The sequence below is a fragment of the Papio anubis genome, chromosome 5 (genome assembly GCF_008728515.1).
Source record: "Papio anubis isolate 15944 chromosome 5, Panubis1.0, whole genome shotgun sequence".
NCBI lineage: Eukaryota > Metazoa > Chordata > Mammalia > Primates > Cercopithecidae > Papio > Papio anubis.
Window position 1 is genome coordinate 169006696 of NC_044980.1, and position 25116 is coordinate 169031811.

Consider the following 25116-nt stretch of genomic DNA (forward strand, 5'->3'; position numbering starts at 1 on the left):
AGAGAACTGAGAACAAAGGGCCTCCTGGAAGTGGAGTTACTGCAGGCACTCACATAGCCTTCGACTTGTATCCCTGTAGCTAGTCAACAAGTCTTTGCCAAGACTCTACCTACCTACCAAAATTAGACTTCTTAAAAAAGGAATAAAAAGCAGTTCAGAGCACCCAGCTGACTTTTTCCCTCTTGCAGAACACTTAAGGAGTTCCGTGATCGACCGAAAGGACTTAATAATCAAAAGGATTAAGCCCAAACCCCAGCAAGGAGATGACATCACAGTGGTGGACGTAGAGAAGCAGATTGAGGCCTTCCGCAGCCGCCTGATCCAGATGCTGGGGGAGCCTCTTGTCCCTCAACTCCAAGACAAAGTGCACTTGTTGAAGCTCCTGCTCTTCTATGCTGCGGACTTGAACCCTGACGCAGAGCCCTCTCAAAAGGGCTGGAGCAGCTCCTGAGGGCCTGCCAAGCACCGAATGCCAAGAATACCTCCTGAACTCTATCTCCAACTACTTAAAAGCTCCAAAAGTAGGAAAAGTGGCTAAAATCTTACAAGACCAAACCTATATTATTTAATCAGTAGGTTGTAATTTCTAACTCTAGTATAAGTATCTTTTTTTAAATAATCCTATCCTAGCCTATTCTCAAATATGGCTTAAATATACAAGGTATATATATTTTTTAATAAATTATTTATCTATACTTTTTTTGAAACAGGTTAATACTGTGTGCACCACGTTTAACATTTTCATTCAAGATGTGGAAAAATCCCTCTGCTGAAGCCACTCTATACACCAATATTATGTCATTCAAGGTACTGACGACCTGTTTCAGGAGAGACGTTCACTTTTCCCTAATGAAATGCAAGCATTCTATGTTAGACCTATTATATTGCCTATTAATTTGACTTTGTAATAAATAGAGGGTAGAAACAAAAGGATCAAGTGTGTTACAAAACATTTGATGTTAAAAGGAGACAATAAAAAGGCAATGGTTTTTCAAAATACCAAGTTCACTGTGACTCTGGGTAGGCAGAGTGGAATCACCATTGGTAAAAGGACAAAAAAATAGCCACATTTGAGAAAGTAGTAAGGATTTTTATTGTCAAAACAAGATATCATAATAGAAGACACAAATAAATTAATTGTTCTCATAATTTTAGACTCCAGGGCCTCTCTATGGAAAGGCCAGCTTCTTATACAGACCAGGTGCTATCCAAAACAAAAAACAGGTACTTGAGACAGTGTTCCAGACAACAACTGAACTTGTACACAGTGAGGAGAAATAAAAAGGTGGCTTCCCTATTTCCCTCCCTCAGTAAGGTTATGTGTTGCATAAAGGGATGAGGCTCATTTTGGTGAAAAATGCTTTCATACAGAAAATTTTGAATTCATTCACCTCCCCACACAGGCATTCCAGGCCCTGACCTGAACAAGGAAATCAAAATAAGGTAACACCATTGGCTTCACATGAACCTCAAGACTATAATCTAACTGTACCTACCATCTCCTTTACTTTTTTTAAAATTTAATGTCCATTTACCTATACCAAATCAGTAGACTGAATTTTCTCTCTTAGGAAGTTTTTAACCAAATTAGAGCTAAATTAATCTCACTTTAAAGTGCAAGAAAGGCTCTGCTAGAGTAGTGTTTGTTCTGTGGCATAGAAAGAGGAGCATGCCTCCCCCAGCACTGGCCTAAGAGGCCCCACAAGAAGAACTGGCTGCAGGACAGTGATCCATTAGGTCTACCAAAAAGCAGGGGGACTCAGGGTTCAGCCTAGAAAGAGGGGTCCCTGCCGAATCTGGCTTTTACCTGTACCCAGGTCCCAAACAAATCTTGGGTCCCCTAACTGATAAGGCTGGAGCACAGCACCAGCCATCAACAGGGCCAAAGTCGTCTCAGGGAGTCAATGAGCACCTCTAAGCCATGATTTGTCAGTGCTCACGTGGATAGTGGTAAAGGAATCGAGAAGTCTGGGTTTTGGAACAGCACAAACATTCTTTACCTAGTAAGCAGTGATCAACGTTCTTACCTAGGGTAAATGATGAAAAAATAGGTAATGAGGTCCCCATGCACCAGTGCTGAGAATATTTAGTCTAACTTTAAAGCAGTACAAAATGACTTCTACACAACAAGGGCCAACTTTGTACTAATGTTTCTCAAAAACCAATTACATCTCCAGCTCTAGCCTCAATTTAACGGGTTCTTTACTTTATTTATTTATTTGACAGAGTCTCGTTCTGTCGTCCAGGCTGGAGTGTAATGGCGTGATCTCAGCTCACTACAACCTCCGCCTCCCGGGTTCAGGCAATTCTCCTGCCTCAGCCTCGCAAGTAGCTGGGACTACAGGCGCCCACCACCACGCCCAGCTAATTTTTGTATTTTTAGTAGAGACGTGGTTTCACCATGTTGGCCAGGCTGGTCTTGAACTCCTGACCTCAAGTGATCCACCCACCTTGGCCTCCCAAAGTGCTGAGATGACAGGCATGAGCTACCACGCCCAGCTGATTAAGTTTTTTAATATACCTTTCCTATGTCAACGCCAAGGTAAAAGGGGAGTGGGGTGCAAGAAACCTTCTTTACCAGAATCCCTGGAAAGAAAGGGCTCTAGAAGCCAGTGGGTGTGAGCACATTCAAGTCACGGGGTTTGAGGTTATGGGCCCGTGGTGGTGGTTTCTTTCCTTCCACCACTGGGATGTCCATCTTGGGCGGCTTCAAGGCTGCTGGCTCTTCAGCCATTTGGTTGGTTTGAGCACGGATCAGTTCCAATGGAGAGGGCTTCTGGGCTCCTCGGTAGGCCTGGGTGGCAAAACTTCCTACAAAAGTGAACCAGAGTGCGAATGATTTCAAAACCAGTAGGCAGCTCCCGATATACAATATGGTAAGATGCCTGCCACGCCGCTCTGTTTTTTGAAGGCACTGCCTTACCAGAGTCATACTTTTGAAGGGATCTCGGTCCAAAGAGGCTCCACTTGTCCGACAAGTTTCTGTCCTTATCCCCACTTCCAGAGTCCATGGTGCTGGGATTTGGGCCAGGTAAGGCTGTGGAAGAACCAGAAGTGAACCAGCCCCTGGAAAAACAAAACAAAACATCTCCTAAAATACCTCTTCCTTCACCCCTAGAAATGTCTCACACCGAAAGAACAGGAACTGAACTATCCCGTCTCCCTCCGAAACCACAGGCTTAAATAATACAGCCTCGCCTGCCACACTAGCTTTCCTGAAGCACACGGGAACTCGGAAGGGTCACAGGAAGGGCTCACCTGGGCCTCTGCTTAGGTGAAGAATGTGGACTGGTGCTTGGGGTGGACTGGGCTGATGCAGGCTGCCTCTCTTCTTTCGTTATCTCTCCACTCTGTAGCTTTAGTTTCTGCTCAGATGGGTAAGAAGAGAGACTTTTTAAAAATGAAAGCAAATGCAAACAGCTAAGCCTAGGCATAAACAATTTGGTTCGCAATCTAACTTTAAGCACAAGACATCTACAGGTGGAATGATTTTGCGTGATCTAACAGGTAGTCCTTTGTTTTTGCCAAAGGACATGGAACTCCATCTCCTCAAAAAATGTGTTCATTCTACACTGTATTGTGAACATCCCTGTACTTAAAGCTTTACACTACAACTTTTACTTTCAGAAAAGTGAAGTAATTGCCCCCACATTCCCCCAAGTCGGTACAATGGAAGAGCCAGAACTCCAGCTGCCAGCCTTCTTGGCCTTTTAAGCAGGGCTTAGGCTCTTGTCTCGCTGCTGCTCCTACCACGTACGAAGCCCTGCCATTCTCAGTCTCTCCAAGCCAAGACTCAGGCATGTGGGTCTCTTCAGCTAAATGCTTCCTCTGAGGAGCCTGCTCCATTCTCTCCTCCTCCTCTCCCATAGTCAGCCACTCTGGGTTCCCTCAGCACCGTCAGCATTCCTCTAACTGACTCGCAGTCTAGCGGGGAGAGACAGGTCTAATCTCAGCCCTTCTAGAGCAAGGTTCCCATGCTGTCTCCTCCCTCCGGGCCTGCCATGCCACTGCTTAGCCCAAGCTGTGCTCCAAACAATGATCACATTTGAATTTTCTCAGACATTCAACAGATCCATTCATGTAAGTTGACAATCTGTTACAAGATGTAAGTTACAGCTAATATTTCAGCCATCCTCATGTTCTACTCCTATGGGAAAGACACAGAAAATGAGTCACCCAAAGTCAGTCCTACCGTTACGTAAGGTGAACTGCTCAAATAGAATTCTCACTGACCTATACTGGAAAGTTCTCAGTTAAGTGTCAAAGGCTGATGGTACCCCTCTCTGGAAGCATCGGCCTTGTTTGAAAGCTTAAACTGGCCACCAGCCCAAACCTGATTTCCTATAGCAGTTTCTAAACCTAGCCTGCAAAAGAATCATCTGGAATGCTCATTACAAAATGCAAACAGGGCCGGGTGCGGTGGTTCACACATGTAATATCAGCACTTTGGGAGGCCGGGGCAGGTGGATCACATGAGGTCAGGAGTTCAAGACCAGCCTGGCCAACATGGTGAAACCCCGTCTCTACTAAAAATCAGCCAGGCATGGTGGTGCATGCCTGTAATCCTAGCTATTTGGGAGGCTGAGGTGGGAGGATCACTTGAACCCAGGAGGTAGAGGTTGCAGTGAGCCGAGAGCGCAACACTGTACTTCAGCCTGGGTGACTGCAAACAGGCCACAGTGTTTTATATCCCTACCCACAGGCCACCAGACCCAGGTTATTTCTCCTTATATATAATGTATACTATGATCCTTTCCGGCCTCTTGTGCTCTCCTCACCTTGCCCTCATCATACCCTGTTCAGAACTCTTAAAGCTTGGAACAAGCCTGGATTCTGACCCACCCTTGCCTACAGAAGCCAGTCCAAGTTTCTTAACTGTAATTGCGTCTCTTCACAATCTGCCCCTTCAGGAGCTAGATTTCCAGGCTGCTTTGGAAGGAGGAGGAAGCAGCCAACAGGAAGTAAGGCATCAGGAGACCTGGGTTTGGGTACTATGACTGGCTGAATAGATGGCCTCGAACCTCAATCTCCTCATTGACAAAATATGGAGAAGAGCATCTGCCCCAAAAGGTGATTGTGAGGATGAAATGAATGCAAGGGCTTCACAAATCAAAATGCTATCCAGTATGAAGTGGTCTCCTCTGAAAGAAAGTCATTTGAAACTATTCATTCAAATACTTGGCTGTCACTAAATTAACCCTTACTAAAATTCTTCACTTATAGAAAAGAAATAGCAAAAACATTCCAATTCCACATTGGATTTTAACTTGTTAAAATTAAATGCAGAGCATGATGTTCCTTTCCAGTTAAACTATTACCTCTGTTGAGGCTGCCTAGTTCTCCCCAAGATACTTCACATTTGCTTTATGGTTCATAAAGTACTCGTGTATATATATGTAAGCTGAGGCTCTCACTCGATCCTGCTAACCAGAAGTAGCAAAACAGACACACCCACTGTATAGGTGGATAAGCAAAACTACGAGGCTAAGAGCTCGGGAGCGAGACTAACTCCACAGTCCTCAACTAACTGAGCTGGTAACTTCGAAACCACAGCCGCATTTCAAGCCATGAACACTGAAGGTTTTGTTTTTTGAAAGTTCCTAAGAGCTTACGTGGAGTGCTTCGGCCACTCGAAGGTACTTGGTCTCCTCGGTGGTGAGGCCCTTGTGAGGTGTGTAGCCAGCATCTGTCAGCCCTGCCTGTCGCTCAAAATGCTGAATGCTTTCCTGGGTCTGTTCTGGGAACAGAGGAGATGACAGTCATGCCCATTGCCCTCTCCCATCACAAAACAGGGAGGACAACATGGATATCTACTGTTCTCCCCAGAAGCAAGAGACCACACTGACCATCCAAAGAAGAGGAGATTTTCCCCAGAGAGGTACTGTAGCACTAATTCTGAACCGCACACAAAGGCTGTCTAGCCAGAAAGAAGCCTTCCCTCACACCAAGCTGAAGAGGTTATTCCTAAAGGGACAACTGAAGAACCTTGAGCTCAATACTCCCACCCTCCTCTTAGTTGTACACGGTGACATTTTCTTTGTATTTAGAAATGCAACATGGGGCTGGACGCGGTAGCTGACGCCTGTAATCCCAGCACTTTGGGAGGTTGAGGCAGGAGGATCACCTAAGGTCAGGAGTTCGAGACCAGCCTGGCCAACATGGAGAAACCCTGTCTCTACTAAAAATACAAAATTAGCTGGGCGTGATGGCGCATGCCTGTAATCCCAGCTACTTGGGAGGCTGAGGCAGAAGAATTGCTCAAACCCAGGAGGCAGAGGTTGCGGTGAGCCGAGACCACGCCATTGCACTATAGCCTGGGCAACAAGAGCAAAACTCCGTCTCAAAAAACAAAAAAATACAAAAATTAGCCGGGCATGGCGGCGGGCGGGTGCCTGCAATCCCAGCTACTTGGGAAGCTGAGACATGAGAATCGCTTGAACTTGGGAGGTGGAGGTTGCAATGAGCCAAGATCGTGCCACTGCACTCCAGCCTGGGCAACAGACTCTGTCTCAAGAGAAAAAAAAGAAAAAAAGAAATGCAGCATGAGGAAGGCGGCTGATAGCCCGACACAGTAAAAATTCTCCAAATATAAAACTTTCTAAGAGATTCACCACCCTCGTCACCTACACAAAAAATTTTGCCAAAGAGAAACTGGCCACATTCAGGCTAGACAGCACCAAGGTACCATCCAGATCCAAACCAGATAGCCTGCCTTGAGCTAGCCAAAGTCTACTGATTCCATGTTTCTCCTGTGTGAAATGGCCCATCCCAGTGCCTGGAACAGCAGACATAACTCCACTCAACATTCCTTCAGTCTGACTTGATTATCTCATAATCAAAAAGTTAGTTCTGCTGTGGAATGAATAACGGCTGACTTTCTGCTTAATCTGTACATAAACCACATAATACACTCTCACATACAGGAATGTGGCAGCTGTGAACCAGAAGACTAGATACCAGATGCCTTTTATGACTTCGTCATTCCTCTTCTAAGGAGGTATTTCCATCAGAAATAGAAGAAAAAAAAAAACCTAAACGCATAAAGATGTTCTTCAGACTTACCAGGTAGTCACTTGAAAATCTAAAAACAAGGGATTTAACGCATGACAATATACCAATACCAGGAATTTTTTGTTTAATAGAGACAGGATCCCACTATGTTGCTCAGGCTGATTCTCAAACTCCTGGTCTCAAGCATTTCTCCTGCCTCGGCCTCCCAAAGTGCTGGGATTACAACCATGAGCCACCGCACCCAACTAATACCAGAATTAAATGCAGCTTTCCTGCCCCGCTACCCTCCCCCACAATGGAGTCTTGCTCTGTTGCCCAGAGCTGGAGTGCAATGGCGCTATCTCAGCTCACTGCAACCTCACCTCCCAGGTTCACCCTCCCGAGTAGCTGGGATTACAGGTGTGCACCACCACGCCCGGCTAGTTTTTGTATTTTTAGTAGAGACGGGGTTTCACCATGTTGGCCAGGCTGGTCTCATACTCCTGACTTCGTGATCCGCCCGCTTCTGCCTCCCAAGGTGCTGGAATTACAGGTGTGAGCCACCACGCCCAGCCTTAAATGCAGCTTTTTAAAACTTAAGACTATAGCAACATCAAAAGTTCATGGCAGTGTTAATTGAAAAAAAACAGAATGGTATATTTACTATACCTGGAGTTATATAAAAATATGCATGTATGTGGAAATGAGTAAGCCAAATAAATATGAGTGACATTCACATACTGGAGTGTCATAATGTTCTGTACTGTTAGTAAACTATATATATATTTTTTGAGACAGAGTCTCACTCGTTGCCCAGGCTGAAGTACAGCGGCATGATATCAGCTCACTGCAACCTCTGCCTCCCAGGTTCAAGCAATTATCTTGCCTCAGCCTCCCGAGTAGCTAGGATTATAGATACACGCTACCACACCCAACAATTTTTGTATTTTTAGTAAAGTTGGGGTTTCACCATGTTGGCCAGGCTGGTCTTGAACTCCTTACCTCAAGTGATCCACCCACCTCTGCCTCCCAAAGTGCTGGGATTACAGACCTGAGCCACCACCCCCGGTGGGTAAATTATTTTCATTAAAGAAGTTACATTGTGCTAGCCGGGCGCGGTGGCTCACGCCTGTAATCCCAGCACTCTGGGAGGCCAAGGCGGGTGGATCACGAGGTCAGGAGATGGAGATCATCCCAGCTAACACAGTGAAACCCCATCTCTACTAAAAATACAAAAAAATTAGCCAGGCATGGTGGCGGGTGCCTGTAGTCCCAGCTACTCGGGAGGCTGAGGCAGGAGAATGGCGTGAACCCAGGAAGCAGAGCTTGCAGTGAGCCAAGATCACGCCACTGCACTCCAGCCTGGGTGACAGGGCAAGACTCCGTCTCAAAACAAAAAAAGTTGTCTCAACTCTTCCCCACCCCTATGGCACTCTACTCTGATGGTGAAGAGTGCTTACTTTTGCTAAAAAAAAACAATGAATAAGTTTTGTAACACTGCTAGAACATATTCTCAAGCTTGTAATATAAAAGTAGTGTTGTTGATTCAACAGATGTGAATAAGAGAAAATCAAAGTATATAGGCCAGGTGCGGTGGCTCACACCTGTAATCCCAGCACTTTGGGAGGCCTAGGCAGGTGGATCACAAGGTCAGGAGTTCAAGACCATCCTGCCCAACAGAGTGAAACCCCATCTCCACTAAAACTACAGAAATTAGCCAGGCATGGTGGCACGCACCTGTAGTCCCAGCTACTCGGGAGGCTGAGGCGGGAGAATTGCTTGAACCCAGGAGGCGAAGGTTGTAGTGAGCTGAGACCACACCATTGCACTCCAGCCTAGGTGAGAGTGAGACTCTGTCTCAAAAAAAAAAAGAAACCAAAGTAAGAGTTAAGAGTTTGGACTTTGGGTTCTTGGTGAATTCACTAGGAAATGCCCAGGACAAATGGATGCCCTCCTGGAGAAGATAAACAAGGGCTTATGCCTTCAAAAATGAGCCAACCAAGGAGAACCTCTATGTACCTTACCCTGGTAGGGGCACAGCTGCTGACAAGCAGAGCCATGTATCTAATTGTTAACTTCCCACAGCAACCCGTACAGCCCTCCAGAATGAAGTTTAGTTAGCTTGTTATAAGGTTAAGAAAAAATCCAAGTTCTCATATCAGGGTTCATTAGGATGACCAATCATACATTCTTAAGACTAAAGACACTTGGACCTGGTCGTCTTCCTGGTAGACCAACTTTGAGCTGTTTAAATCCAAAAAAAAAAAAAAAAAACTGGGGCAAGTGGGAAATGCCTGGATGTTTGGCCTTCTCCAGCAGAGCTTGAAACAGTGACAGCAGCAGCTGCCAGCCACTGAGCACTGGGCCGTCTCATCCTCACCTCAGCCTGCCAGTGACACTCCCCATTTTAGAGCGGGGCGGTCTCCGCAGTTAAGTAGCCTGCCCAAGGCCACAGTGACAGATCTAGGAAAATGAGATTGTATCAACAAAGCAGCAGGAATGCACCTAAATCAGACTAAGATGCTTAACATTTGGCAAATCTTCCACCTAATAAATGGAGCTTCAATACTGACATGATTCAGCCAACCTAACAAACTGACATTTGTTGGGACAAGGTAAGGCGGGCATGTTGCAGAATCATCTCCAGTCCGCTTGTAGGAAGCCTCAGCTCTTCCCCGCCCCTATGGCACTCTACTCTGAGGGTGAAGAGTGCTTACTTGTGATCAGAGAATTCATGATGACATGGGTAGCTTTAGCCTTCACCACTGGGACCTTGTCCACACTGTCAATGGCCGATGACAGGGTCATGGCAGAGGAGGGTAGATTGGCCTCTCCTTCCTCCACCTGTTCAAGAGAGGTACAGTACAGAAGCACTTAGGCAGGGCAGGGGAGACACACACCTAAACTTACTCCTTTGGGGAGGAAGTTACTGAAATAACATTAATCTGGTAAGTGAGGAAATCGTTGAAGGGAAGAGTTGGTCATCTCCACCCAGCTAGATAGGTATTATCCAAAGTGACAACAAAAACAGACATTATGTGAATAGTTTACATTTATAAAGGTGGGAAAGTCAGAATTTGAAAGTCTGAGGTCTACTACCTTCCTAGACTATGACCTTCCAGTATACTATAGTACTATGCCCTAAGAATGCAGAAGAAATGCTTATTATGAAGCACTGGCCACATCCCAGCACTGTGCTAGATCTTAATTGATGAGAGCACTAGGTAAGTGGTTCTCACCCTGGGCCAGGCATTAAAACAGACTGCCGGGCTCCACCTCAGTTTGATTCAGTAGGTCCCGGGTGGTCCGGGGTGGAGTTCAAGAATTTGTTTCTAATAAATTCCCAGGTGATACTGCTGCTGCTGGTCCCAAGACCACACCTTGAGGACCACTGTTCCCAAGGTTCAAGTAATGGTCTTTTGAAACAAACAAAAAAATCTACTTAGCTCTTCATTTTCAACATGCAAGAGCTGGGAGCCTCCACCTTCTGCAATCGAAACACCTGATACCTTACTCAGGCCTAGCAGGGAGGAGAGAACAAGACTTACTCTTTATTCTGTGCCTGTCTGGAAGAACTGAGAAGAAAATAAGATGGTTGAAAAAAAGGGGGGGACAGATAAAAAGTACTGAAAAATGTTGTATCCTTACTACAAAACGGAATTTATACCTTTAAGCTGTGACCTTGAGTAAAACTTGAGCCTATGTTTCCTTACTGGGAAGATGGTTGATTCCTAACATGGGGAGAGTTAGGGCAAATGAAAGATCGCATGTGATGAGTCAGGCGGAGCTCTCCTTTGGCACAGCTGTTCCAAGTTGTCAGCTGTTCCAGCTGAGGCCCCGCGGAAACCTGGAAGCCCGCTCATTCCTTGCCTTGTGGAGCCATCAGCAGGGTGTGTGGCCTGGGAAGCGCCACCAGAAGCCCCGCTCACCTCCTGCTCTGGACCCTCAAGCCCACTGCTCTGACGTCACCGGCAAGCTGCAGCAGGCCTTTTCTCCTTGCACTTTTGCTACCTGTTATGTGGCATACTCTCTCTTCAACAGCTGACTGGCTCATATTTCAGTAGATAATTGATATAGGGAATATCCCCCAGAGCTGTAGGGGGTACTTTCTTAGAAAGGAGCTTTCTGCCCTCAGAGTGTACTGGAGGTGGGGGGAAAAAACACTCCTTAGAAAGAATCAAATATGGCTCTGCAAAGAGAAAGTTAAGCAGGGAGCCTGCGTTCATAGTACCAGCTGTGTAGCTAATACAGAATGTGCCAAGCCTTTACATCCCTTTACTCAATCCCCACAGCACCTCTGTGACATAAGGTATTCCCAGCTCTCAGAGGGAGACACTGGGGCTCAGGGTGCAGTTGTGTGCCCAAGGTCTTGCTAGGACAGACCACCTGGGACTCACACCCCGGTCTATTTCAGGGGACCCTTACTGTGTACTGCCTGTCAGGCCCTGAGCTAGCTATCATATGGCTCAAAGTTCAGAGAAACTGTAACTACAGGTTAGACAGCCTTATGTGAACTTGGTGGACTTACGTTATTCAGGCAACAGTCTAGCCTTTCTGTATTCTTGGTGGCTGGAGAGTCAGAGGGAAGAGGGTCCCTGAGGTCGGGAAACAGAGGCTCCAATAATACGAACCTACGAAACTAGACTGCATGAAAGACTGTGAGGTGTGTTCAGAGTGGCCTTAGGAAGGAGGCAGTTCTTACAGAGGACGGCCATGGGCAAAGGCAGCTGAGGCTGGAAGAACAGCATGAGGAGAAGTACAGCATGTGTTCAAGAAAGGGCCAATTTTTTTCCCCAATCACAAAATGAGCATTTTTTGGGAATCATGCCAGGCCCTCGGCTGGATTCTGCAGGTAACAGTACAAACCTAGACACGGCCCCTGTCCTCAGGAAGCTAATGGAGGGTAGGAAAGCAATGCAGGAATGACGATGGGGACCATGGTACCGTGGGGAGCTCAGAGGGAGGGGTGATGGTCTTATCAGGAGGACGGAGATGTCACGCAAACTGTCACAGAAGAGACTTTTGAGCTAAGACTTAAAGGGCAAATGGAGTGGGAGAAGGGGTGAGGACAGGATGAGGATGGTAAACATCCTAAACAATCAGGGCAGTGTGAGCCAAACACAGACAGGCAGAAAATACGCTGGTAAGTGCGAGAATTTTAGGTAACTTGCGTGGTTCAAGCACTGGGTAGGGGAGCTGGGGAGATGCAGGCAAGACTTAGATCACATGGAACGTGGATCATGCTGAGCTTGGATTTAGCTCTGTGGGGAATGTGGAAGAGTCTCAGGAGCAGACAAGGCCATTCGAGTTTTGAATTAAAAAGAAAAAAACAGAGGGGGATTTAGAAAACCATCTATTGGGTACACTGTACACTGTTCGGGTGACGGGCACACAAAAAGCCCAGACTTCACCACTATACAATCCATCCATGTGAACAAAACCTCGGGTCACCCTAAAGCTACTGAATTTTTTTTTTTAACAAAATAAATAAAATCTTAAAGAAGAAAAGACAACTGTAACTGAGGCACAGAAAACACATACAGGGAGTGGTTGCTGCCCAACTCCGTGGGCACAGGGAGCCGCTGAAGGCTCCTGGAGCAGAGGAAGGACAAACGGGTTGCGTGTGCCAGAAGCGGCCAGCAGGGTCAGGTACCTTGGCGAGGTGCTGATACTTGCGCTCTGGAATCACTGGCTTCCAAGGGACGCTGCCCATGTCCGATGGAGGCGGAGTCATGGGCGCAGGGTCCTCCAGGGTATCATCATAGCTGAGTGCCCGGCGGTATATCCCGATGGGCAGGGACATCTTGCCTAGAGGCCCACTAGCCTCAAGAGCTAAGAACAGAGACACCTGTCAAGACAGGTTCAGCAACTGGACATACTAGTAGCTTTGAATTGATCCGCAGGAAGGAAAGCTCTGAAATACTCTTGTTCTTGGACAGAGCAAAATAGCTTGTTCTGGAGTAGCTAATCCCGTTCAGGAAAGGCAGTGGCACCAAGCCCTTCCTCTATGCCTGACACTGTGGGTGGTCCGCTTAACCCACTCAGCCGTCCTAATCCTTTTTTTTTATTTGTTTAGAGACACAGTCTACGTTGCCCAGGCTGGAGTGCAGCGGCACCATCACGGCCCACTGCAGGCTCAACCTCCTGGCTCAAGTGCCTCAGCCCAGTGAGTAGTTGGGATTATAGGCATATGCCACCACGTCCAGCTAATTTTCATGGATTAGGAAACCTGAAGTTCCATTTAAATGTACTTCACCACAACTTCCAAGTACAGTTTGGAATCAAAACCCAAACCTATCTGATTTCAAACCTGTGTCCTTCATGCCACAGAAGCCACCCGCCTACTGCAATACTAAAGTTCTCAATTCATGCAAGACTGAGGATATGAAATGACTGAGGATACGAAGTTCTCATTCCCATTTCATAGATGAGGAAACTAAGGCCTAGGGGTAAAGTGATCTTCCCAAGTTCATTCAGAAAATGGCTCTCTGGGGCTCAGTCAAGGTCTGTGGATCCTCTACCTTCCTTTCCTCACCAAAGAAAACAGCACTGCAAGAAATGTTGTCTGGCATCACCTGTAGTTGCAAATGTTCCGTATGATTTATTCCAACAGCAGAGTCACTTTCCATCACAGAAATGATTGACAACCACTCTCGCAAACCACCACCAGCTGATCCCGCCATTCCTGTCCACTGGAACTGACGCCCAGCATGTCCGGTTGTGATGTGGGCACTCTCGGCTGTGCCAGACCAGGGAGCCAAGTTCATTGTGTTTCGTTTGCTAACCCTTGCGTATCAGAACTCATGTCCAGACCCTACCTGAGAGGCGACATTTTCCTGTTGCTAAAATCATACAATCACATTCTCTAAGACATCAACCTGCCTGGCAGTAAGTCCAAAACCACAAAAGATTTCATTTAAACGGCAAGGGGACCAAGCAGCTATCATTATTATTACTATTACTATTAGTAATAATTAACAAAACCATAGAAATAAAAAGAGGATAAGAGGTTGCCAGGGAGTAGCTGGGGGGCAGTGAGGATGCGACTGCTAATGGTATGAAGTTTTCCTTTGGAGGTTATGAAAACATACTGCAATTTGGCCGGGTGCGGTGGCTCACGCCTGTAATCCCAGCACTTTGGGAGGCTGATGTGGGTGGATCACCTGAGGTCAGGCGTTCCAGCCTGGCCAACATGGCGAAACCCCATCTCTACTCAAAATACAAAAATTAGCCAGGCGTGGTGGTACGTGCCTGTAGTCCCAGCTACTTGGGAAGCTGAGGCAGGAGAATTGCTTGAACCCAGGAGGCGGAGGTTGCAGAGAGCCAAGATCGTGCCACTGCACTCCAGCCTAGGCAACAGAGTGAGATTCCATCTCAAAAAGAAAGAAAATGTACTGCAACTAGATAGTAGTTTTGTTTGCACAACCCTGTGAATATACTAAAAATCACAACATTGTTCACTTTCGGTGGGTGAATTTTATGGTATGTGCATTACATCTCAAACACACACACAAGCGAATAATAATTACTAAGTCTTCCTCCTTGCTAGACAATTACATCCCTCATCTTATCTAATCCTCATTAAGCAGATACTCTTCCCATTTTCCAATTTCCCATTTTCACAATCAACTTGCCCAATATCACCTAGCTTGAAAGAGTGCGCCGGGAACTGGAACACAGACCTGGGCCAGTGCACACACTCTGCATGCAACACACTACAAAGCATTCACCAAATGGGCACAACCCTACGGCTGGCGATGGCTACATGGAGTGTACGGTAATCACAGCAACAATGAAAGACAAACTAAAACAGAGCTGATGATGTTAAAACTAGAGATGGATCTATATTGGGGAATGCAGGAGACTTCTGTTAATCCACCTAGTTGGGAAGCAATTTCGAAAACATCTTAAAGATTCCCACTGAACAGCCATCCTAAAACCAATCAAGTCAGCTAATATTTACTAGAAAATATGTTCGTGTACAGACAGACCAAATGCATTCTGGCCAGTAAATACATATTTATCACTGATTTTTAACTCCCATTTTTACGTATTTTGTTTAATCTTCACAATCCTGAGAGATAGGAACCATCATCTTTCTTCGTCATCATAATTTACCAAGAATCAGAAATTAAGCGATTCAGATTTAATTAAAAATCACTTTCCTTTCTCATGAAACAATTCAAGTAGTCATCAATGGTGTCAGTAACCCAGAAATTGACTCATTAAGGGTTGCTGTGAGCATTTTCATGATTAGGTTCAATCTGCCATTTAAGCAGGCTGGTGCCTTTTTACCAAGACTTCCATCCCACCTCCCCACCACCCCCAAAAAAGTGAGTTTAATCACTTTGGTACATACTACAAGAAGGTGAGTTTAATCACTTCGGTACCTACTACAAGAACTGCACAACTTATTCTGAATTCTTATTTGATAACTAGGAAAGTAACAAACTTGTCATAATACCCTTAACTGAAGTGACTATTCTCTTTAAGTTAAAGTTTCATACTATGGCTGAGCAACTAATAAAATATTTAAATGATGCCAATCTAAGGCCGGGCACGGTGGCTCACACCTGTAATCCCAGCACTTTGGAAAGCCAAGGCGGAAGGATCACCTGAGGTCAGGAGTTTGAGACCAGCCTGGCCAACATAGAGAAACCATGTCTCTATTAAAAATACAAAAAATTAGCCAGGCGCAGTGGCAGGCACCTGTAATCCCAGCTACTTGAGGCTGAGGCAGGAGAATCACTTGAGCCTGGGAGGCGGAGGTTGCAGTGAGCTGAGATCATGCCGCTGCATTCCAGCTTGGGCAGAGTGAGATTCCATCTCGAAAGTAAAATAAAACTGGCTGGGTGCAGTGGCTCACACCTGTAATCCCAACACTTTCGGAGGCCGAGGCAGGCGGATCACAAGGTCAGGCGATCAAGACCAGCCTGGCCAATATGGTGAAACCCCATCTTTACTAAAAATACAAAAATTAGCTGGGCGTGGTGGTGTGTGCCTGTAATCCCAGTTATTGGGGAGGCTGAGGCAGGAGAATGGCTTGAAGCCAGGAGGTGGAGGTTTGCAGTAAGCTGAGACTGTGCCACTGCACTCCAGCCTGGGCAACAGAGCAAGACTCCATCTCAAAAAAATAAAATAAAATAAGCCAATCTATTAAGTCTAAATACTCGCCTGGTGGCAGAGATTAACCATTAACATATAGTTCAGATAAAATGGTTTCTATCTAGCTTAAAACATTAATAAGGGCAAAACATGATTTTACCAAAAAGAATTAAGTTTACCAGGCACTTCTGGTTGTCTTGAAGCCATTGAAAGACTGGGATCCAGGTGCTTTTTCTATATAGAATTCCGAGCTGAGTCCCTGCCACCTAATAAAATAACAAAGGGCATTTTCTTATGGTGAACACTAAAGAGCAGCACCAATGCTGTTCTTCTGACAGGCACACAGAATTTTATGGCTTGTTTACAAGGTTGAAACACACACACACAAGAGCCAGTGGGTGACAAACATGCCAATGAAAAAAGAAGGATAAAGTCAAAGGTCTCACCACACCTGTGGCTGATCTTAACACCTGTGAGATGACAGAGCTAAGACGCCATACATGGTGAAGTCACCTTACCACAGTGAAATGATGTGACGACTAAGCTGACAGACAGATGTTAATGAGGAACACGGTCCAGCTGCTGCAAATTAGCAAAGCTTCCCAGGAAGAGTCCATCCAGAGGTTCTAATAACAACAAACAGCCAGCGTTGGAACAGCCCATCAGAGTCTGGCAAACACTTGTTTATTCCCCACAACAACCCTGCAAGGGCTATTACACTCATTTCATTATCTTAACTCACAGCAAGTGGCCAGATACTACAGTAGGGAAATTCGCTCTTTACTGCTAACACTACGAACTATTTATAGCGTTTATCTTGTCTTTTAATCCTTGCAGCAAGATGGCAAAGCAGATATTATTTATCCCAATTTTTTTTTTTTTTTTTTTTTTTTTTTTTTTTTGAGACGGAGTCTCGCTCTGTCGCCCAGGCTGGAGTGCAGTGGCGCAATCTCGGCTCACTGCGAGCTCCGACTCCCGGGTTCACGCCATTCTCCTGCCTCAGCCTCCCGAGTAGCCGGGACTACAGGCGCCCGCCACTGCGCCCGGCTAATTTTTTCTATTTTTAGTAGAGACGGGGTTTCACCATGGTCTCGATTTCCTGACCTTGTGATCCGCCCGCCTCGGCCTCCCAAAGTGCTGGGATTACAGGCGTGAGCCACCGCGCCCGGCCCCTAAATTTAAAGAGAAGGAAACTGGACGGGTGCGATGGCTCACGCCTGTAATCTCAGCATTTTGGGAGACTCAGGCGGGCAGATCACTTAAGGTCAGGAGTTCGAGACTAGCCTGGCCAACATGGTGAAACCCTCTCTATTGAAAATACAAAAATTAGCTGGGCATAGTGGCGGGCACCTGTAATCCCAGCTACTCGGGAGACTGAGGCACGAGAATAGCTTGAACCCGGGAGGCGGAGGTTGCAGTGGGCCGAGATCCAGGCACTGCACTCCAGCCTGGGCGACGGAGTGAGACTCAGTACCAAAAATAAAAATTAAAAAAATTAAAAATTTTTAAAAATAATAAAGAGAAGGAAACTAAAAATCAGAGGAGTTAATTTGTCCAAGGTCATGTGCAAGGTAAGTAGGTTCATGCTGTTTACAGGGGAGTTAAAGCGAGGGCCTGAGAAAGTTACTCTGTTTTTCAGCTTGCTACACCGTCCCTCTATCCCGATAGGGCTCAGAGAGAGCAAACCAGTTATTGATAGTTCGTCACTAACGAGCGTCGCAAAGGCCGAGTTCAGCCATCCTCCCAGTCCAGGGAGCATTCCCGCCCCAGACACATCCCCTTCCCCTTTCCCTGTGCCCCCACCCCCCAGCTCACCGTCCCTCTGCCTCTCCGTCACAATATACAAGACGGTGCCGCCACGATATGAAAGGCCGGCTGCTTCACCCACCCCTCCATGCTAAGATTAGGGCCGGGACCCTAGCCGAAGGCAGGGTCTGAGGAGAAGAGGCTGAGGACAAGCCGTGGGGGCTCTGGCTGGGCTGGTCCCACGAAGCGGAGGGGAAGCCCGTACGGGAGCTGCAGGGCATCCCCGGAGGGCGCCCCATCAAGGAGACCCCAGAAAGGGGAGCCAGGGAGACAAGAGGCGACCCAGCCAAGCTCGGAGCCGGGATGAAAGGTTAAGGGGTGAGGGGAGAGGCTTGGAGGGGCCCCCAGATCGGGCCTCGCCGGAAGCGCCCCTCCTGATCGGCAGAGAACGCAGCCCCAAGGGAGGGCCCAGGCCCGCCATCTGTTCACCTGTTATCCTGCTGCCGCGGGACTGCCTGCGGCCCGGAGTCCGGCACTAAAAAGGTTCTGAGGGTCCACGTCTCCCGAGATGCTGTGGCGTAGTCTGGACCCAAGCCATGGTGAGAGCGGCAGCGATTTCCAAGCTCCCCAGGACCCACCAGGCAGCACTACCTACCCGGCGGGCAGGCAGCCCTGCTGATAAAGCCTCCGGAGACCGCGGGATCTCGCGCGAGACTTGGCCCAGAGGCGCACAGGGCATACTGGGAGTTGTAGTCCACGATCGCGAGTCCCCACCCTACGCTGCCCAGCTGGCTGTGGAGCCGCAACTCCCGAGTGTGGAATCCGCCAGCCCCGAGAGGAGACGCCACACTTCACCACCACTTCCTCAGCGCGTGTGCTGTGCCTGGGTCCGTGGCAAGCTAAGGGAAGCCGCTGGTGGCATAGTAAAATGACACCCACAAGCCCAAGCCCTCAAGGCTCATAAAGGGCTGCCAAGTGCGAGTACTTGTCATCCTGTTTTTCCCACTTCACGGAGGTGAAGCTGAGACTGGGAGAGATGAGAAGTCACTTCGGTTAATAAGCGGTGCAGTGAGCACGGACTGTCTCCCAAAACAGCGGGGTTAGGCAGGGTTCATACTAGCAGCTGAACCAAAAAGGGGAACCGACCTCACCTGCGTCCTCTAGGGAAAGCGATCCTAACATGATTTCCCTTTTACATTAAGGAAAGTGAGGCTTAGAGGCGCCAGCTGAGGTGTCAGTCACATCCTGAAGGAAGACTTCTCTTATCCCAGAAGGGTTCACAAAGAAGACGAAGCAACGAAGTTAAGGCAGAAGCTGCAAAAATCCATCCCCGTTTCTACCCCAGTCCAAAGCTTGCCATCAAAACTCATCTCAGGAGGCCTAAGATTGGTGGTGTGGCGTGAAGGCCACATTTAGATTTCAGCATTTGAGGCTTCCAGCCATACTGGCAGAACTGAGAGGCCTTGCTCATGCAACTTTAAACTTAAGCACTGTTTCCGGACCAGGGTGCTTGAGTGCACTAAGAATTAAAGTCTTTGGTGAATTATATAATTAGCTTATGAACAGCACAATTACATTGCAGTATAATTGTGTGTGTGTGTGTGTGTGTGTGTGTTAAAGGTGTTCCTTTGTTAGTTTGGAGCTTTTAAAATATACCATATATTTTAACCTCTGTGGAAGCAAAGCTGGCACCTTGCTCTTTATCCACCACAGGAAGGGATGTATATCACCTCTCAGTCAGAAAAGGAAGAAATAGCACTTTGCACCCTTATATATATCATAAGGTGGGATCATCTCATTTATTTCTTAGCCACAAATACATGAAAACTTAAGACTTTCCTGGAAGTTACTATTTGATTAAAACAATTTTATCTGGCTGGGCACGGTGATTCACACCTGTAATCCCAACACTTTCAGAGGCTGAGGTGTTGGAGACCAGCCTGGCCAACATGGCAAAACCCCGTCCCTACTAAAAATACAAAAATCAACAGGGCGTGGTGATGGACATCTGTAATCCCAGTTACTCTGGAGGCTGAGGCAGGAGGATCGTTTGAACCTGGGAGACGGAGGCTGCAGTGACCTGAGATCACGCTACTGCACTCCAGCCTGTGCTACAGAACGAGACTCCATCAAAAAAAAAAACAAAAACAAAAAACAAAAAACAAAAAACCAACTTTATCCCTAATAATTGTGGTACCAGTGTCTGAAGCTGCCATGGTCTTGGTGCATGGCACCTATGTGAGAGCACCTATTTCTTTTCCACAAATAATAGACTGTAAACTATTTTTTTTTTTTCGAGACAGGGTCTCACTTTGTTGTCCAGGCTGGAATGCAGTGGCGCAATCTCGGCTCACAGTAACCTCTGCCTCCCAGTTTCAAGCGATTCTCCTGCCTCAGCCTCCCGAGTAGCTGGGACTACAGGCGCCTGCCACCATGCCCGGCTAATTTTTTGGATTTTCAGTAGAGATGGGGTTCCACCGTGTTAGCCAGGATGGTCTCGATCTCCTGACCTCGTGATCCTACTGCCTCGGCCTCCCAAAGTGCTGGGATTACAGGCGTGAGCCACCACACTGGCCAAACTTTTAATCTTAGAAATTTTGTAGGTTTTTCCCCTCTTAGTGGGTGTATTTTTGAGGAGAAGCTTTTTGTTTTTGTTTTTGTTTTTGTTTTTGTTTTTTTGAGATGGAGTCTTGCTCTGTCACCCAGGCTGGAGTACAGTGGCGCAATCTCAGCTCACTGCAGCCTCCGCCTCCCAGGTTTAAGCGATTTTCCTGCCTTAGCCTCCTGAGTAGCTCGGATTACAGGCAGGTGTCACCACACCTGGCTAATTTTTGTAGCGACGGGGTTTCACCATGTTAGCCAGGCTATTCTTGAACTCCTGACCTCAGGTGATCTTTCCGCCTCAGCCTCCCAAAGTACTGGGATTACAGGCGTGAGCCACCACGCCCGGACCAAGGAGGAGCTAATTCTTTTAATGCCTAGATACCCATGCAAGCCTTCTTCTTCAAGTAAACTATTTTGCTAAATGGTTTGATTTTGTAGGCTTCCTGTAGGGAGGATTAAGTCACAACTGAATCACAAGACTTAAGAATGGCCCCTCCTGGCCAGGCGTGGTAGCTCACGCCTGTAATCCCAGCACTTTGGGAGGCTGAGGCGGGTGGATCACCTGAGGACAAGAGTTCAAGGCCAGCCTGGCCAACGTAACGAAACCGTGTCTCTACTAAAAATACAAAAATTAACTGGGTGTGGTGGTGGGGCCCTGTTAATAGCAACTACTCAAGAGGCTGAGGTAGGAGAATCGCTTGAACCTGGGAGGCAGAGGTTGCAGTGAGCTGAGATTGTGCCACTGCGCTCCAGCCTGGGAGACAAACTCCATCTCAAAAAAAAAAACAAAAAACAAAAAAGAAAAAGAAAAGGAAAGGAAAAGGTAGAGGGAAAGAGAGGGTGGCAAGACTCCCTCTGAAAGACCTAAGAAGATGATTACTCACTCAGGAGGCAGGAAAGGTGAGGCAAGGCCAAATCAGACCTCAGGGTCTTCAAATTAGACCTTGAGGAGCCTTCATTTCTTAAGAGATCAAGGTGCTTTTCTTTGAAATGACATAAAATCTACAGGAGTGCTAAGATTAAATCCCTGTGAGGATTGTTTCTCTCTCTTTTTTTTTTTTTTAGAGACAGGATCTCATTCTGTCACCCAGGCTGGAGTGCAGTGGCACGAAAACAGCTCACTGCAGCCTCTAACGCCTGTGCGTAATCCTCCTGTCTCAACTTCCCCAGTAGCTGGAATTACAGGTACACGCCAGCACACCCAGCTAATTTTTTTATTTTTTATAGAGAAGGCGTTTGATTACGTTGACTAAGCTGGTCTCAAACTCCTGGCTTCAAGCGATCTTCTCACCTCAACCTCTGAAATCAGGGGCACTACAGGCATAAGTTATGTTAGCCTGGTTTTTCTTTAAGGGACAGGGTCTCATGTTGCCCAGGCCAGTCTCAAACTCCCAGGCTCAAGCAATCCTCCCCGCTCAGCTTCCTGAGTAGCTGTGACTACAGGCCCATGCCACCACACACCTGGCTTGCTTTTTAATTATCTGACAGCAAAGTGCTGAATACATTAATTGGTGCTAACTTTTTCTCTTTGGAGGCCTTGGGCTCCTGTCTTGCCAGTGAGCTGATCCCTCAAGGCTGAGCTCCTGGCTCCACCAGGAGTTGAAAGCCGTCTAGAAGCTCCCCAGGTATACAGGTGGTGAAAACAAGTTCCAAGCAAAAGGACTGACCAGGGTGTGTGTGTTTGGGGAGGAGGGGGCGGGGGGCCTGCACACTTTCCCTGACTCATTTCCTCATAGAGCTACTTATTTACACTAGAACAGGGACTTTCTTTTTTTTTTTTTTTTTTTTTTTTTTTTTTTGGTGGGGTCCTCTTTTGCTCCCCGGCTTTGGGTTTGGTGCGATTTCAGTTCACTGCATGCTCCGCCTCCCGGGTTTATGCCATTCTCCTGCCTCAGCCTCCCGAGGAGCTGGGACTACAGGCACCGCCACCTCGCCCGGCTAGTTTTTTTGTACTTTTTAGTAGAGACGGGGTTTCACCGTGTTCGCCAGGACGGTCTCGATCTCCTGACCTCGTGATCCGCCCGTCTCGGCCTCCCAAAGTGCTGGGATTACAGGCTTGAGCCACCGTGCCCAGCCAGAACAGGGACTTTAAAAGTATTTTTTATTATCACATCCCAAAGAAAGAAATACTTTTTACGTCATGCTCATTACAAATACACATTCACAAAATTCATAAAATGCTGGTGTTTTCCATTCTATTCTATTCCTTTTTTTTTTTTTTTTTTGAGACAGAGTCTCACTCTGTTGCCCAGGCTGGAGTGCAGTGGCCTGATCTCGGCTCACTGCAACCTCCACCTCCCAGGTTCAAGTGATTCTCCTGCCTCAGCCTCCCAAGTGGCTGGGACCACAGTTGCACACACCACCACACCCAGCTAATTTTGTATTTTTAGTAGAGATGGGGTGTCATCATGTTGGTCAGGCCGGTCTCGAACTCCCGACCTCAAGTGATCCACCTGTCTCGGCCTCCCAAAGTGCTGGGATTACAGGCGTGAGCCACCGCACCCAGCTTTTTTTTTTTTTTTTTTTTTTGAGACAGAGTCTCACTCTGTTGCCCAGGCTGGAGTGCAGTAGCATGATCTTGGCTCACTGCAACCTCTGCCTCTCAGGTTTAAGAGATTACTGTGCCTCAGCCTCCTGAATAGCTGGGATTACAGGCGTGTGCCACCACGCTCAGCCAATTTTTGTATTTTTAGTAGAGATGAGGTTTCACTATGTTGGCCAGACTGGTTTCAAACTCCTGGCCTCAAGCAATCCACCCAGCTCAGACTCCCAAAGTACTGGGATTACAGGTGTGAGCCACCATCCCCAGCCTTCTATTTCATTTTCTAATTTAAAGTTGTAGTAGCAACCCCTAAATTAATTTCATAACACACTAATAGTCTTGAACCAGTTTGAACCCCAGCCCTGGAGTCATACTCTTGGGCTCTCTCCTCAACCCTCACTCACTGTCCCCAGAGGCCTGTTTTATTTGGACGGGGATTTTAGAAGGCAGGAGGCACGCTCAAACTGGCTGCTTCTGAGCTGCCCTCCCAGCCCTGCCCATCTGCAGAGAGTAGGTGAGGATGCTCCCTGCTTCCTGGGCTGGGGCCTGGCTCGGTAGAGTCAGCAGGTGACATTGTTCTCTCCGTTTGGCTGCCTCCTGCATCTTCTCAGTTGGTTCTATCCCTGGAGATAAGCGGTATTTATTATTCTGTTAGCTTCCAATGTTTAGCAATGTTAAATAGTTCCAGCAAGATAAGGGCTAAAGGTATTCCCAATGGATTTTCCAACAAGGGATTTGTTGGAGACACACGTGAAAACAGTTTCACTGGGTGCATGGGGCAAGGCACAGGAAGTGCACATTATTCAGGCGTGGGGCTGAAATGGACAAGAACAAGAGGTAATAACCAGAGAAGCCAGTTTTCTGAAGTGGGAGAAATCTGAGTATATGTGTGTGGGTTGCTAGAAAACACTAGGAGGTGGGGTGGGGGTAAGGAGTGAGAAGGGGTAGGGGGCAAATTGATTTCTAAGATAGTCCTCCCTGGTCCTACAAAATGGCATGGAGTGGCTTACAATAAAACCACATTCTGAAACCAGTGTCAGTACGCACCCCAGGGGCAACCATTAACCGTCGGGAAACTGCAGCCAGTGAGTAACTGTTCCAACCTCTCTTCCTTCCCAGAGGCATTTAGTGCCCTGAGAGGCCTCAGTGCCCTGAGAGGCCCCAATGGGATTCGGCCCAGAAGGTCCACAGCAGAGTCCTTGACGCTGTACCCTGACACTGGCCTCCTTTCCTTCTTCCCTGTCCTACTCTGCTGCTTCCAGACATCACTTCCCAAATAAACTACATCCATAGTCCTCCAAAAGTGTTAATACAGAAATACGGATGTAGCTAAAACATCACTATCTGGGAGGAGAGGAGCATACATATGTAGCCAAAGGGAAAGGGGTTCAAATCAGAAGGAATAGGGGCTGGGACCCAGAGCCAGGGGTACAGAGGAATCAGGAACTAAAAGGTGAAAAGTTGAGACAATATAAAGGAAAAGAGGTAACCCTGCTGGGCCCTGAGAGCCACAGGCGGTCTCTTGACCCATGTACCTGAAAGGAGCTAGGCACATTCCTCAGCCCCGGGCTCAAAACTCCCTGAGCCTAGCACAGACACATCCCATCCTCCCATCCCACCACCATATATCTCTCAAACTCCCTGAGCCCAGTATAAACACCACCTGGAAAGTCTCCGATAAGGAGACAGCCGTTCAAGGTTACTGAAAGCGCAGGAGCCAAAAGAATTTCTTTGTTCCCCTGCAACTTTCGGGCTATAAAAAGCAAACGCTCGCATTGTTCAGGGCCCTCTTGTGTACTGTGTAAAAGGAGGGACCAGGCTCCCAACTCGGTAAAGATCCTGTCAGCTTGGCTTTGACTCTGACTCTGGTGGTCTTCTTTTAGGGGAACAAACAGTCTGGGCATTACATCTGGGGGCCCGTCCGATTCCTAAGCCCAAATGCACCCCTGGTCAACGGATTCGCTAAGATCTATCTACTGATAGTGAGCTTGCCTCGCCTCGCTTTGTCTGTCTGTGTCTGTGTGTGTCTGTTCTGAATTGAATCTGTGACTCGGGCGAGGTCTGAAACTGAGGCTGGCAATAGTCCTGGCGGGACGCTGCTTATAGGACGCCAGTGGAGACCGGGTGGG

General features: G+C 47.3%; 2 protein-coding genes across 8 annotated transcripts in view; one reads left to right on the forward strand and one right to left on the reverse strand.

Annotated features, from left to right (window-relative positions):
* Positions 1 to 997, forward strand: part of SIMC1 (SUMO interacting motifs containing 1) — a 93724-nt gene extending 92727 nt beyond the window's left edge. For 2 of the 4 annotated variants that reach the window (XM_009209605.2, XM_021939967.2), the window contains exon 10: positions 189 to 997. In XM_009209605.2, the coding sequence (XP_009207869.1) occupies positions 189 to 451 (263 nt within the window). In that variant the 3' untranslated portion in view covers positions 452 to 997. The remainder of the gene's footprint in view (positions 1 to 188) is intronic. The other 2 variants (XR_648787.2, XM_009209606.2) reach the window with 2 other exon arrangements.
* A 72-nt stretch (positions 998 to 1069) lies between these two features.
* KIAA1191 (KIAA1191 ortholog) lies at positions 1070 to 19395 on the reverse strand. 4 transcript variants are annotated; one of them, XM_021939968.2, is made up of 9 exons: positions 18331 to 19395; positions 16614 to 16721; positions 16275 to 16361; positions 12644 to 12822; positions 9708 to 9834; positions 5613 to 5737; positions 3259 to 3365; positions 2924 to 3066; positions 1070 to 2811 (listed from the first exon to the last, which is right to left on the reverse strand). In XM_021939968.2, exons 3-9 carry the CDS (start codon positions 16300 to 16302, stop codon positions 2603 to 2605), a joined length of 918 nt encoding a protein of 305 aa, XP_021795660.2. In that variant the 5' UTR covers positions 16303 to 16361; positions 16614 to 16721; positions 18331 to 19395; the 3' UTR covers positions 1070 to 2602. The 4 variants fall into 4 exon arrangements, with proteins under 4 accessions (XP_021795660.2, XP_021795661.1, XP_009207872.1 ...); XM_021939970.2 differs by having other exon boundaries at positions 2603 to 2811; positions 16256 to 16361; positions 18331 to 18540; XM_021939969.2 differs by lacking the exon at positions 16275 to 16361 and having other exon boundaries at positions 18331 to 18537.
* Positions 19396 to 25116: the final 5721 nt, after the last annotated feature.